At 41.4% G+C, this 14,858-nt stretch overlaps 1 protein-coding gene across 2 annotated transcripts in view; it reads right to left on the bottom strand.

The window, feature by feature from the left end:
• The window catches only part of RPS6KA3 (ribosomal protein S6 kinase A3), a 540,094-nt gene that overhangs the window by 297,069 nt on the left and 228,167 nt on the right, over positions 1–14,858 (bottom strand). For both annotated transcript variants that reach the window (XM_069205007.1, XM_069205008.1), the window contains exons 10-11: positions 4,472–4,542; positions 1,900–1,988 (exon numbers count right to left, since the gene is read on the bottom strand). In XM_069205007.1, the coding sequence (XP_069061108.1) occupies positions 1,900–1,988; positions 4,472–4,542 (160 nt within the window). The remainder of the gene's footprint in view (positions 1–1,899; positions 1,989–4,471; positions 4,543–14,858) is intronic.

Genomic DNA, 14,858 nt, shown 5'->3' with positions numbered 1-14,858 from the left:
TGCATTAACCAATAATGTCAGGGAACTATTAAAATACTATTGAACAGGCTGTTTGAGGGTCCTGAAATTCATAGGCAATACAAATTACGACTAGTTTTGATTCTATAATTGTACTCCCGGGTCCCTCTTTCACCATTATGCATTTACTGGTAAAATGTAAACGTCTGCAGCAGCAAACACCATCGAGGTCTTACATTAGAGGACAAGGACCAAAAGCTCACAAAAAATAATACATACTCAGTTCTCTGAAAACTTCAGATTGTAAAAGCTATGCAAAGGTCCCTGTACTGGAATCAGTCTTACAATCTGTCATGCACTGTTCACAGACGGGTATCCTAGAAGGCAGACTGGCCAGCAGTAATACCCGTTTGCTCTGCCACATTATAGAAAATGCTAAGAATGTGGATTGACCAGGGTTAGGTGTCCTTCTGGACACAGATAAAGCCTTTGACAGGCGGCTCTTGGATCTTTCTTCGATTAGGGCTATAGAAATTTACACTTGATTAACACATTCAGATGGGCATAAGACAATTCAATAATCCAATTGCCAAAAACTGGGTCAACAAAACTTTTCATCTTATCAGAGAACGAGAAAGGGATGCCTTTTGTTGCACATTCTATTCCTCCCAAGTACATTTCTGTTCCTTTGCAAGATCAGGAATAATTTGGTGATCTCCTCTATCGCCTCTGATTCAGGAATTCATAAAGTGGCACCTTTCTTAATTGTAGTCTAAAGATACCAGCAATCTCTGGTCTCACCTTTACTCCAGAGCCCCATAAATTCATACCTCCTCTACTGATAGTTCATGAATATTTAGTGGTCTTCAGGAAAATATTTACTAGAAAGAAATCCAAGGTTCTGCCATAAAAAAACTATATCCCTCAAATGCAATAGAGGATACTGGTCTTCAAGGGTAAGCCTTGTATATCAAGTATCTAGGGATATAGTTCTGCAGGATTTGGCGCAATACAATGAGAAAGTTACTTTTCCAAAGTTTAGAACTTACTAGAAGCCTGATCCTCAAAATATGTTACAATTGTTTCTATTATTTTTTTGGGGGGGGCGGGGAAGATCAGTGAATCACTGAAAATTATGATCACAGTATTTGTTAATTTTTTTGACGAGTGCACTTTACTTTTCCTCTAACTAAAACAGTCCTATGAGTGTAACCATATTTTTTGAAGACTAGAATCTCGTTTAAAACATTGCTCAAACAGCTGGGTGGCCTAGGTGTGACAGATGTTTATGGCTTTTGGACAGTTTTCCAAATATGCCAAGGCAGACATCAATTCTCCTTCATGGTTAACAATTGAAAGCATTTGCTGTCCTCTTACCACATTCTAGCTGACCACATTCTAGCAGCTCTTACAATAAATCAAATTGAAGTTGAAAATATGAAATTAATACTTCTTATGCTCTTTCTCTACAGATAAAGTCAAGACACCCTTGAATATATTTAGGTATGTGTCGCTTTGGAATAATAAAAGTATTAAATCAAACTAATGGCCCTTTCTTAACACAGAATTACAAAATAAATTCAGCATGTGAAATTTAGACTTCTATATGTTTTTAAAATAAATAGGTTAGGATACCCAAACTAGGCCCGATTAACGAGGCAGTTACAAAAGGAGGACTGAGAAGACTACTTGTGGACGACTGACATCCTTATTTTAGAAAAGAATACTTCTAAATTGGAAAAGCTTGATTTAGGGGACCTACAGCATGAATGTTTCAGAGAGGTACAATGCGGCCAACAGCCTCAATCCAGAAATGAAGGTTGTAATTTACCAGCATAAGGTGTACATTAACATTGAAAAGTAGAGCCCTACATGTAGGACCAGGAAATGTCTGCCCATTAAAAATCAGCCTCTTACTGCAAGCTTGAAATACAAAGTTACCTAATCGGTTTGCAGGGTTTCTTTTGAAGAGCATCCTTAAAAGACTCTGAGCATCAGCGCTGAGAAACTGAGGCATTCCAAGTTTGGCTCTGTGAAAAATAAAACACAAGTAGTATGTAAATACTGGTTACTCCTACAAATACTGTCAGATCATATCTACTGCAGAACAAAGGCAATTTTGCGGGTAATAATGACTACTGTTAGATGTAGAACTGTTTATTCTCAATTTATTAAGTTACATTTTTACTTTGTCAACTATTTTTAGGGTAAACTTGTTTTAGTTTCTGGTATGACTATTAATGTACACTGTAATTAAACAAAACAATACCTATTTTATGGGTTGCATAATCTTATTGTAGGTCCAGTTCTTCGATTACTTAAGTGTTTGCAGATCGAGAGCCCAATGTCCATCAAAAAACTTTAAGCAGTTCTGCAAACATTTACTATTGGGTTTCAGGTTAAAGGCAATCAACCCAAAAGTGAATTAAGGTCAAAGATGGTTACATAAGAATAAGAACAAAATGTACACATTTTCAACAATCAGTTGGGTCAGAATAGGCGCATTACATTACAGAACTCCAACACATTGGTGGTTTCTTAAACCAAAAGTGGAAACTGGTTAAAAAAAACCAAACAAACAAAAAAAAAAAAATAGAAAAAAAAATAGTCTGCGAAAATTGAGTCTCATTCTTAGTATGTAGGTTGTCACTACCCCTCTCGCATGCTACCCTCCGCTAGTGGATATTCAATGATGTAAAAGATATCAATAACAAGTCCAAAAGTCAGATGGTATTATTTTCTTTAAATTGTTTATCCTTCAAGTTCTCCAAAGGATTCTCTGTAAATATGACAATATCCTCACAGAACAGTAGCCAACACGTGTTTCATTTCTTGGACTTTCTCTAGGTTACAAACAATGTATATACAAAATCATGTTACTTTTGAGTATAATTGATAATACCACAACAGAAACAAACAAACAATTCATGATTCACCAAGAATAACACAAAAAAGGTCTGAATCACCTCAGGATTGCTTTCAACCCCCATGTACACGTGACCAGCTGTGGCAGAGTGAAAAAGCCTTGTTTAAAGGCCATAATACCCAAATGTATCACACTTGAACCCCAATTCGGAGTAAAAAACGAGAGAGATAAGTAAGAACAAAAAAAGTGAACTCACAATGGTAATGAAATTCACCAAAGTCCCATGATAAGAGGGAACACGAATGCAAGTATAAGCGTGGAGAAGGGAAGTTGCAAATACAAGGAAAGCATCATGAATTTACCATATGTACCACACTATGATGGGGTACCTAAAATATTTAGTATATTGCAGATGCACGATGAGAGCTGACAAACCAATAGATTTGCATGTACGTCGCTGTGGGAAAGGATAACAAATGTACTTAGAACCGTAGGGACAAGGACAGTGCTCTAGTCCTTTAGAAACCATAGAGCATAAGAAAATGCCACAAGAAAACCATAGTGTGAAAGTCACAAAGTAAGAGTTATCACTGATAACAATTAAACCAGAAGTACATTGGAGAAGTCGGATAGGACTCTAGAAGGTTCAATTTCTGCCAACCCTAGCACTACACATGGAAGGGTAGGACACTTAAGAATATACTCTGCCAAAGTTTCCAGAAACCAATTACTCGTACATGGTTGGCTTTACCACCAAAAGGATTTCACAAATGTGGTTCTGTAATGTTTGCCATTTTGCCCAGGATAATACTATGAAGTTCCAATGTAATACTAGCAGACAGGTTGAAGCTGACAGGTTTATCAATTGGAATGAAATGTTGATTGCGTATTGAATCATTTGTTTTTGTAACTGCATTTATATTGGGAGCACTGTCAGGCCCTTAAAAAACGGATTCAAGAACACTTATGAGACATTAAGAACAATGACATTACCTACCCTCTTGCAGCACACTACAATACAAAACACAACTCGTATGACATGATCAATATAAAATTTCATGGGATTGATACTGTTGAGTCTTTACATCGTGGTGGCAACAGAATACTTGCACTGAGACTACTTGAGAGTACATGGATCATCCATTTGAGAGCTGTAGACAGGGCTTGTAATACAGAGAGGAAGTTGCATGTATTCTTAATGGATTGATACTACACTGAACACTACCACTGACATGTGATCCGCGATCCATCAGCATGTTAATGTTAGAACTTCTTAAATGTGAAGAAATGTTTCTTGAATGATTTCACACACCGATCACATACTGCATTATGGGATCATTTCCCTTACATGTAACGGATTTCGTGGCCGTATTATTTACAATGCAATTAAGTGGTGTCTCTACTTTATAACATACTGAGCATTTTTGCTTGGGAATCTGCTTCACCAGATTAAGCACAGGAACTCAAAAGTGAAGGCGCATGTAGACTAACATGGAGAAGGTTAATAAAAGAAAACAACAGTGTGTAAAAATCAAACTAAGGGCAAATGAACCATGACGAGAAAACAGCAGATGGTGAATTCATGGATGGGGAGGAAAGGGGAGAAGAGGAAGTAGTACGCATCTATACAGGAATGCAAATACTCACTTTAGAATCATCGTCATGGTTTCTTTTCTGTCCTTGCCTTGGAAAGGTAAAGTACCAGTTAGCATTTCAAACTGCAAAGAAAAAAATATTCCTTCAGAAAACTAAAAGCAGACTTGCTTACTTCAGTCTCGTGGGCTAAAGTGTGCAGTTTTATTGCAATAATACCTTATCCAAAAATAAGTATTGGTGAAGCCAATTGGTCTTGCCTATGCAAAAGCTATTAGGTTAGAGTAGCCTGGCGGTTCAGCTTTGGCTAAATGTTTGAGGTGCAGAGAAAAGCAGTGTGGAGTGTTAGTTGAATGCCGAGGGTGGAGTGGCAGAAAGCGTTGTGTATTGGAGTGGCATAGTGTGGAGACACATAAAGTGGCATATACTAGAGGGGTACAGAGCAGAGTGGGCTGGTGTAGAATTGGCGTAGTGTTGCAGAGCAGACTGACTAAGAGGTAAGCGGCATAGAATGCAGTGGCGTAGATTTGAGTGGTGCAAAAGCGCAGAGGGGAGCAGTGTGGAGTCGAGTGGCATAGAATGGTGCAGAGTAGAGGATAGTGCTGTATAGTGCAGTGGAGTACAGTGTCAGAGTAGTGTCATGGAAGTACAATGATGCTGAGTACACTGCAGTGTCAGAGTGCAGTTGTTTAGACTGCAATGGTGTAGAGTATAGGGGTTTAAAGCAGAGTGGTGAAGAGTGGAGTAGCAGAGTGGGGTTGCGCAGATTGTAGAGGTGTACAGTGCAGTGGTGTAGAGTAGATTGTTTCAGAGAAAAGTGCCCTTGAGTGGAGTGGTGCAGAGTAGAGTGGAGTGGTGCAGAGTAGAGTGCAGTTGCATAAAGCGGCATGGAGTTTAATGGCTTACAGTAAACTGGTGTAGCGTGCAGTGGCATAGAGTATAGTGGTGCAGAGTTGATTTGAGTGGCGTACATTGGATTGATGTAGCGTTCAGTGGCATAGAGTTGAGTGTGTTACAGAGTAGAGTGCAGGGGTGCACAGTAAAGTGGTGTGGCCTAGACTGAAGTGATGCAGTTGTGGTGGTGAAGAGCAGAAAAGGGGAAAGTGCATTGGCAAAGAATAGAGTGGCAAGAGTAGAGCGGCATAGTGTAAAGAGGCAGAGTTCAACTGCGAAGAGTGGAGTGGTGGAGAGTAGACTGCAGTGCAGTGGTGCAGATTGGTGCAGAGGAGAGTGGCGTAGAGGGGAGTATTCATGGAGTGGAAGCACACTGGCATTACAGACAACACATTTTCAATTGAAATTACCATCACATTTATAGACGTAGTTTTACTAATAAAACTACGCAGTGCACAGACGAAAATGTGTGGAAATTACATCGCCTAGTGTTATCATATGTTTGATCATATTCAAGTATTTACTTCCAACACACATAAATAACAAAAAATGTGCTTCATTCGTGTTCCTAATTCTGATATCTTCTGAAATATTTACACAGTTCATTTAAATGTTGTCTTATACTAGAAGAAAACAATTTTTGTATCCCCAGTATACAGCAAAATTGTCACACAAATCCTCTCACTTTGAATTTGGAGAAAGAAAAGTAAACAAGCACCCTCGGAACACCGAGCCTGACATTTGACGTGGGTCTCCAAATGCACAGCAAATGTGACGACATAACAAGATTTACTAGCCGGTTTACAGAAAGGAAGCACTCAAAGATACTGTATCTCAGGTTTGGGCAAGGGAAAGTACAAATTCAAGCTGTACACTGAAAACAAATAAGGCTAGCAAACCGAAAACAAGAAAATGTTGAGTACGTAACTACAAAGCTGGATGGCAGGCAACAGGTGGAATGTATTCCTAGGTCAAATTTCTGAATGCCCCAAGATCTCTTTAGCAATCCAGACTGCTGCACTGTCTGGTGGGCTCTGACCTAAATAAGCCTTCAAAGAACCATATATGGCCTCCAAATTAGGAAAATTATTAAGAACATTACAATAAACTACCACAGCACTGATCACTTAACATGCGACTCTAATTTGAACTTTCAGCAAGATATGTTTTCATTAAATGTTTTGAGAAACGTTATTCCTTGTGTCTGAGAATGACTGCAAGAAAAAATGTATGAGTGGAAGCCTTGCACCAGCAAAGGCGGTCAAGTGTGTCCTGAAAATAACTTTTTGAATTTGCAAACTATCATTTAAGAAAATGCATAATCATGGTTAAGTGTTTGGACTTTTAACTTCAAAAAAGAATTAAAGAAGGAAGTCAATCATTCACTAAAACACCAATCTACTTGGCAGCATGGAAAACGTTACTATATTTTATTCTATCATACAGGTTGGTTCTGTATAGCATACATGATTTTTTCTGGATGTTTTTGTCAACCTGAACCCACAATGCATGGGACAAAGACTCCATGTTAAATTATCACTAGCATACTACATCATTGCATTAAGACGATTACAAGTATTAAGTGATGTCCTCTGTTTACAATGTTTAAGGGTTACATTAGTTTTCATGAGAACAGGATGCACATCAATAGCAGCAGCTAAATTAAGCTATTAGTTTGTAGGTGAAGGATTAGGTATGTTACTTACCCTGTAATCTGTTTGTGGCATGTAGAGCTGTAGATTCACATTCTCTGCATACTCCTGCCATCTAGTGTTGGGTCTGGAGTGGTGCAAGTGGTTTTTCTTTGAAGAAGTTTTCTGACTCACGGGATCAAGTGATTCCTCCTCTCGGTGATACTGTGCGTGGACATCGAGTCCTTTGTTACAGCGTTTTCCCGCAGGCGGGTGGGAAATGAGTGGAAGGAAGAAAAGTGTAGGAAAAGGATATCCGTGCAATGTATGGAAAATGTCACTTACCCAGTGTACATCTGTTCGTGGCATGATACGCTGCAGATTCACATGCTTTGCACATCCCGCCATCTAGTGTTGGGCTCGGAGTGTTAGAAGTTGTTTTTCCTTGAAGAAGTCTTTTCGAGTCACGAGATCGAGGGACTCCTCCCCTTTCGGCTCCATTGCGCATGGGCGTTTACTCCATCTTAAGATTGTTTTCCCCGCAGAGGGTGAGGTAGGAGTTGTGTATTATAGTAATAGTGCCCATGCAATGGAGTAAAAATGTATGTACATAATGTGGTTTAAAGCGATATATTTACAAATTTACAAATGTTCAAGATCAACTTCAAACGGCTACAGGCTCCCGGGGAGGCGGGTGGGCGCATGTGAATCTGCAGCGTATCATGCCACAAACAGATGTACACTGGCTAAGTGACATTTTCCGTTCAATGGCATGTGTAGCTGCAGATACACATGCTTTGCATAGACTAGTATGCAGTTATCTCCCCAAAAGCGGTGGCTCAGCCTGTAGGAGTTGGAGTTGTTTGAAATAAAGTTCGTAGTACTGCTTGTCCTACTGTGGCTTGTTGTGTTGTTAACACATCCACACAGTAATGCTTGGTGAACGTATGAGGCGTAGACCATGTGGCAGCCTTACATATTTCAGTCATTGGAATGTTTCCTAGAAAGGCAATGGTAGCACCTTTCTTTCTAGTTGAGTGTGCCTTTGGTGTGATAGGCAGTTCTCTTTTTGCTTTGAGATAACAGGTTTGAATGCATTTAACTATCCATCTGGCAATGCCTTGTTTGGATATTGGATTCCCTGTATGAGGTTTTTGGAAAGCAACAAATAGTTGTTTTGTTTTTCGAATATGTTTTGTTCTGTCAATGTAGTACATTAATGCTCTTTTGATGTCTAATGTATGTAGTGCTCTTTCAGCTACAGAATCTGGTTCTGGAAAGAACACTGGTAGTTCTACTGTTTGATTTAAGTGGAACAGTGATATGACTTTTGGTAAGAACTTAGGATTTGTTCGTAAGACTACTTTATGCTTGTGTATCTGAATAAAGAGTTCTTGTATGGTAAATGCCTGTATTTCACTTACTCTTCTTAGAGATGTGATGGCAATTAGAAATGCTACTTTCCATGTTAAATATTGAATCTCACATGAGTGCATGGGTTCAAACGGTGGACCCATGAACTGTGTTAAAACAATGTTCAGGTTCCACGAAGGAACTGGAGGTGTTCTTGGTGGGATAATTCTTTTTAGGCCCTCCATAATAGCCTTTATGACTGGGATCCTAAATAGTGAAGCTGAGTGCGTAATTTGCAGATAAGCTGAAGTTGCGGTGAGATGTATTTTAATGGATGAAAAAGCTAGCTTTGACTTTTGTAAGTGCAGTAGGTAGCTGACGATGTCTTTAGCAGATGCGTGTAAGGGTTTAATTTGTTTATTATGGCAGTAATAAACAAATCGTTTCCACTTATTTGCATAGCAATGTCTTGTGGTTGGTTTTCTAGCTTGTTTTATGACCTCCATACATTCCTGTGTAAGGTTTAGATGTATGAATTCTAAGACTTCAGGAGCCAAATTGCTAGATTCAGCGATGCTGGATTTGGGTGTCTGATCTGTTGTTTGTGTTGAGTTAACAGATCTGGTCTGTTCGGTAGTTTGACATGAGGCACTACTGAAAGGTCTAGTAGTGTTTTGTACCAAGGTTGTCTTGCCCAAGTTGGTGCTATTAGTAGGAGTTTGAGTTTGTTTTGACTCAATTTATTTACTAGATATGGAAGGAGTGGGAGAGGGGGAAAAGCGTATGCAAATATCCCTGACCAACTCATCCATAATGCATTGCCCTGAAACTGATCCTGTGGGTACCTGGATGCGAAGTTTTGGCATTTTGCATTTTCCTTTGTTGCAAATAGGTCTATTTGTGGTGTTCCCCATCTTTGGAAGTAAGTGTTTAGTATTTGGGGTTGAACCTCCCATTCGTGGATCTGTTGGTGATCCCGAGAGAGATTGTCTGCTAGCTGGTTTTGAATTCCTGGAATGAACTGCACTATTAGGCGAATGTGGTTGTGAATCGCCCAATGCCATATTTTCTGTGCCAGGAGACACAACTGTGTTGAGTGTGTTCCTCCCTGTTTGTTCAGATAATACATTGTTGTAATTTTGTCTGTTTTGACAAGAATGTGTTTGTGGATTATTATAGGTTGAAATGCTTTCAGCGCTAGAAATATTGCCAGTAGTTCTAAGTGATTTATGTGAAACTGTCTCTGTTGACTGTCCCATTGTCCTTGGATGCTGTGTTGGTTGAGGTGTGCTCCCCACCCTATCATGGAGGCATCCGTTATTACGTATTGAGGCGCTAGGTCTTGAAAAGGCCGCCCTTTGTTTAAATTTATAGTGTTCCACCATTGAAGCGAGGTGTATGTTTGGGGGTCTATCAACACTAGATCTTGAAGTTGACCCCGTGTCTGTGACCATTGTGATGCTAGGCACTGTTGTAAGGGCCGCATGTGCAATCTTGCGTTTGGGACAATGGCTGTGCATGAGGACATCATGCCTAGTAGTTTCATCACTATCTTGACTTGTATCTTTTGTTTTGGGTGCATGGCCTGTATTACATTGTGACATGCCTGTACCCTTTGTGGACTTGGAGAGGCAATCCCTTTTGTTGTGTTGATTGTCGCTCCTAAGTATTGTTGTATTTGACACGGCTGAAGGTGTGACTTGTTGTAGTTGAGTGAGAAACCTAGTTTGTGAAGGGTTTCTATGACATACTTTGTGTGTTGAGAGCACCGTTCCTGCGTATTGGTTTTTATTAACCAATCGTCTAGGTAAGGGAACACATGTATTTGCTGTCTTCTGATATGAGCAGCCACTACTGCCAGGCATTTTGTAAAAACTCTTGGCGAAGTTGTTATCCCGAATGGCAACACTTTGAATTGGTAATGTACCCCTTGGAATACAAACCTTAAGTACTTTCTGTGTGAAGGATGTATCGGTATATGGAAGTACGCATCCTTTAGGTCTAGTGTTGTCATGTAGTCTTGTTGTTTGAGCAATGGGATTACGTCCTGCAGTGTCACCATGTGAAAGTGATCTGATTTGATGTAGGTATTTAATGTTCTGAGATCTAATATAGGTCTTAGAGTTTTGTCTTTTTTGGGTATGAGAAAGTACAGTGAGTAAACTCCTCTTCCTCTCTGATGAATTGGTACCAACTCTATTGCATCTTTTTGCAACAACGCTTGGACCTCCAGATGTAGAAGATCCATGTGTTGTTTTGACATGTTGTGTGTTTTCGGTGGGCCATTTGGAGGGAATTCTAGAAATTCTATGCAATAACCATGCTGGATAATGTCTAGGACCCACGTGTCTGTTGTTATGTCCTCCCAGTTCTTGTAGAACTTGGTTAATCTCCCCCCAACTGGTGTTATGTGTTGGGGATTTGTGACATGGAAGTCACTGTTTATGTTGTGGAGTTTTGGGACTTTGGAACTTCCCTCTACTCTTTGGGAACTGTCCCCCTCTAAATTGTCCCTCGAAAACTTCCCTGCTGGTATTGGCTCCGATAAGTGGGCCTTGTTTGTGAGGTTGTGGGTTCTGTGCTTTGTCCTCGAAACCCCACTCGAAACTGTGATTTCCAAAATGTGCCTCTGCTCTGTGGGGAGTAGAGTGCGCCCATGGCTTTGGCCGTATCAGTGTCTTTAAGTTTTTCGATAGCAGTGTCCACCTCCGGCCCAAACAACTGCTGTCCGTTAAATGGCATATTCAGCACGGCTTGTTGGATTTCCTGCTTAAATCCAGATGTACGCAGCCATGCATGTCTCCGTATTGTTACTGCTGTATTTACAGTCCTAGCAGCTGTGTCTGCTGCATCCATTGCTGACCGTATCTGATTGTTCGAGATACTCTGTCCTTCCTCCACCACTTGTTGTGCTCTTTTTTGGAACTCCTTGGGCAAATGTTCTATAAAATGTTGCATTTCGTCCCAATGAGCCCTATCATATCTCGCCAACAAGGCCTGTGAGTTGGCAATGCGCCATTGGTTGGCTGCTTGTGCCGCCACTCTTTTCCCAGCCGCGTCGAACTTACGACTCTTTGTCTGGAGGTGGTGCATCTCCACCCAGGGCCGCTCCACGGCGGGTGGGAGATCCTTCTCCTTCCTGGCGGCCAAGACCTGGAACTCCCTCCCCACCAGCCTCAGGACCACCCAGGACCACTCCGCTTTCCGGAGACTCCTAAAAACCTGGCTGTTCGAGCAGCGATAACCCCCCTTTTTCCCCTAGCGCCTTGAGACCCGCACGGGTGAATAGCGCGCTTTATAAATGTTAATGATTTGATTTGAGTTCACCCTCTTGTGTGCTGCACCTACTACCACTGAGTCTGGTGTTAAGTGTTGTGTGATGTACACAGGGTCTGTTGGTGGCAGTTTATATTTTTTCTCCACCCTTGGAGTTATGGCCCTTCCTTTGACAGGCTCCTCAAACACTTGTTTGGAGTGTTTTAGCATTCCAGGTAGCATGGGGAGGCTCTGGTACTGGCTATGTGTGGACGACAGTGTGTTAAATAGAAAGTCGTCTTCAATTGGCTCTGCATGCAGGCTGACATTATGAAACGCCGCTGCTCTTGACACCACCTGTGTGTAGGCGGTAGAGTCCTCAGGTGGTGACGGTCTAGCTGGATAACAGTTGGGACTGTTATCTGACACTGGTGCATCATAAAGATCCCACGCGTCTGGATCATCCTGACTCATCCCTGTATGAGTTGGGGACTGCATCATTGGTGGAGTGGCTACCGGTGATGGTTGTGGTGAGCGTTGACGAGATGGTGGTGGGGTTACTTGTCTTGCCACCTTTGCCTGTGGCTGCTTGTCTTTCTCTTGGAAGGCAAGTTTCCGTTTCATTCGTATTGGAGGGAGAGTACTGATCATCCCTGTCTCCTTTTGAATGTGGAGCCTTCTTTGTGTGTAATCTGGCTCCATTGTCTCTAGCTCCTGTCCAAATCTATGTGTTTGCATTTGTGAGGACAGGCCTTGTTCCTCTGAGTAGGAACTTGTTTTCTGTACTGAAACATTTTTCGGCTGCTTTTTTCGGTTCCGACAACACTTTTTTTGCTCTTCGGCGTAGTGATCTCTCGGTGCCGACTTGCTTCAGTGCTGCTCTCTCGGTGCAGAGATTGCTCTGACCCGGTGTCTCGGGGTCGAGTCTGCTCTGTGCCGGTATCTCGACCGGAGTCGGATGACTTCGACACATGCATGCCCTTTTTCGGTGCCGATGCTCGGTCACCTATTTTTTGGGTTAAGCCATGGCCTGCCGGCGGTGGCGTCCCCTGGGCTTTTGTGGTCTTTGCGTGAGTTTTGTGTATTGACGTCTTACTCACGGTTTTCGGCATCTGTTCAGGATTGACCTCTTCCGAGTCCGAATCCTCGATGGAGAAGGCTTCCTCTTCTTTCTCCATGTGTTTTTGTCCTGTCGGCACCGACGCCATCTGTAGTCTTCTCGCTCTTCGGTCCCTTAAGGTCTTCCTAGACCGAAACGCTCGACAGGCCTCACAGGTATCCTCCTTGTGTTCTGGAGACAAACACAAATTACAGACCAGATGCTGATCTGTATAAGGATACTTGTTGTGACATTCGGGGCAGAAGCGGAATGGGGTCCGTTCCATTAGCCTTGAAGACACATGTGGTCGGGCCGACCAGGCCCCGCCGGGGAATCGAAAACCCCGAAGGGCTGCATGTGAATCTACAGCACTAAACGCCATGAACAGAGGCTGAAAGGGTAAGCAATATAACCTGTTCAATGGCATGTGTGGCTGTAGATACACAGGCTCTGCACAGACTGTAAAGCAGTCCCTCCATAAAAGCGGCGGCTAGCCTGTACGACTTGCAGTTGACTGAAAAGTGTTTGTAGCACAGCCTGACCTACATTGGCTTGTTGGCGTGCTAGCACATCAATACATTATGAATTTATGTGGTGTTGACCATGTAGCTGCCTTACAGATGTCAGGTATGGGAATTTTTCCAAGAAAGGTTATAGTAGCACCTTTTTTTCCTAGTGGAATGTGCTCTAGGGTTAACAAGTAATGGTATTTTGGCTATGCATAAGAAGTTTGAATATATTTAACTACCCATCTAGCTATGCCAAATTTGGATATTGGGCTACCTTTGTGAGGTGGTGAAAAGGCTACAAAGAGCTGCTTAGTTTTCCTAACCCCTTTGGTCCTAGCCATGTAAAACATGAGTGCTCTTTTAACATATAGGTTGTGGAGAGCTCTTTCTGAAACAAAGTCCGGTTGCGGAAAGAAGACTGGTAGTTCAATGACTGATATATATGAAACTGTGAAACCACTTTAGAGAGGAACTTGGGGTTAGTGCGAAGGACTACCTTATCTCTATGTATCTGGAAGAAAGGTTCTTCCAAGGTTAGTGCCTGGAGTTCACTGATACACATGAGTGATGTGATGGCAACTAAGAAAAGTACCTTCAAAGAAATGTATTGAAGAGAGCATGAATGAAGTGGCTCTAAAGTATGAGCGTGGTGAGCACAATACTGAGGTTCGAAGATGGAGCAGGGGGTACTCTGGGTGGAATGACCCGTTGAAGGCCTTCTATGAAAGCCTGAAAGACTGAGATTTTGAACGAAGAAATATGTTGTCTGTTGTAACAATGTGAAAGTCCATAGATGGTTTTATGAGTTCTTTATTGGAGAAACAGCCCATCTACCAGCACAGCTTTCCTGTGCTTCGTCAACTGCCACAGACTCATAACATTCTAGATTCTTCATCATACAGTGTTCTCTTGCCTTTCTCCAGTGACCAAAGTATACTAGATACTGTGCATTGCATTATATGAAGGATACTACACATCTTTCTATTTTACAAACAAAAAAATGTAATAGAATGAAATTCAATAGAAGCAAATAAAATAAGCTTGCCAAATTATCTATTGACACCTACAACCCTATTGTGGTTCCAAACTCTCCCACCATCCACTTTCAAAGCATTGCGGGAAAGTTTTATGACTTTAAATGGACCTATGAACTTTGATTCACTCTTGGACCCCACTGGTTTCTTTATCAAAACCATGTCACCAACATGATGCACAATTTTCGTACCTTTGCGAGAATCATAATATTCCTTTTTCTCAACACTTTTTTTCCCCTTCTCATTCTCCTCCCCACTCATCAACTTCCACAACACTCCTTCACCTTTACCCCAGTGTAACCAACTAGGAGACAAAAGTGTGTTCGCTTTTCTCCCTCTGAATATCTCAAATGGAACTTCCCCTGTAGTTACATGTGGAGAAAATCTGTGCGCTTTTAGAAATGTTTTCTTTCTAACAACTCCCCACACTAAATTCCAACTGAATACATTCCGTAACACTTTAGTTGAATCTTTGGATAGTACCATTCCCCTCAGGATGATACAGAGAACACTTTCTGTGAAAAATACCATGCGTACTCAAAAAGATTCTGCATCGCAGAAGACACAAATTGGGGACCATTGTCAGTTAAAATAGTTTTGGGTAGACCCTCCTGATTAAATACTTCACTCAAATTCAATAATTCCTCCAGATTCTATACTACTAAC

The sequence above is a fragment of the Pleurodeles waltl genome, chromosome 8, assembly GCF_031143425.1.
Source record: "Pleurodeles waltl isolate 20211129_DDA chromosome 8, aPleWal1.hap1.20221129, whole genome shotgun sequence".
Taxonomy (NCBI): domain Eukaryota; kingdom Metazoa; phylum Chordata; class Amphibia; order Caudata; family Salamandridae; genus Pleurodeles; species Pleurodeles waltl.
Note: the sequence above shows the minus strand (reverse complement) of the source record. Positions and strands in the feature narration are given on the sequence as shown.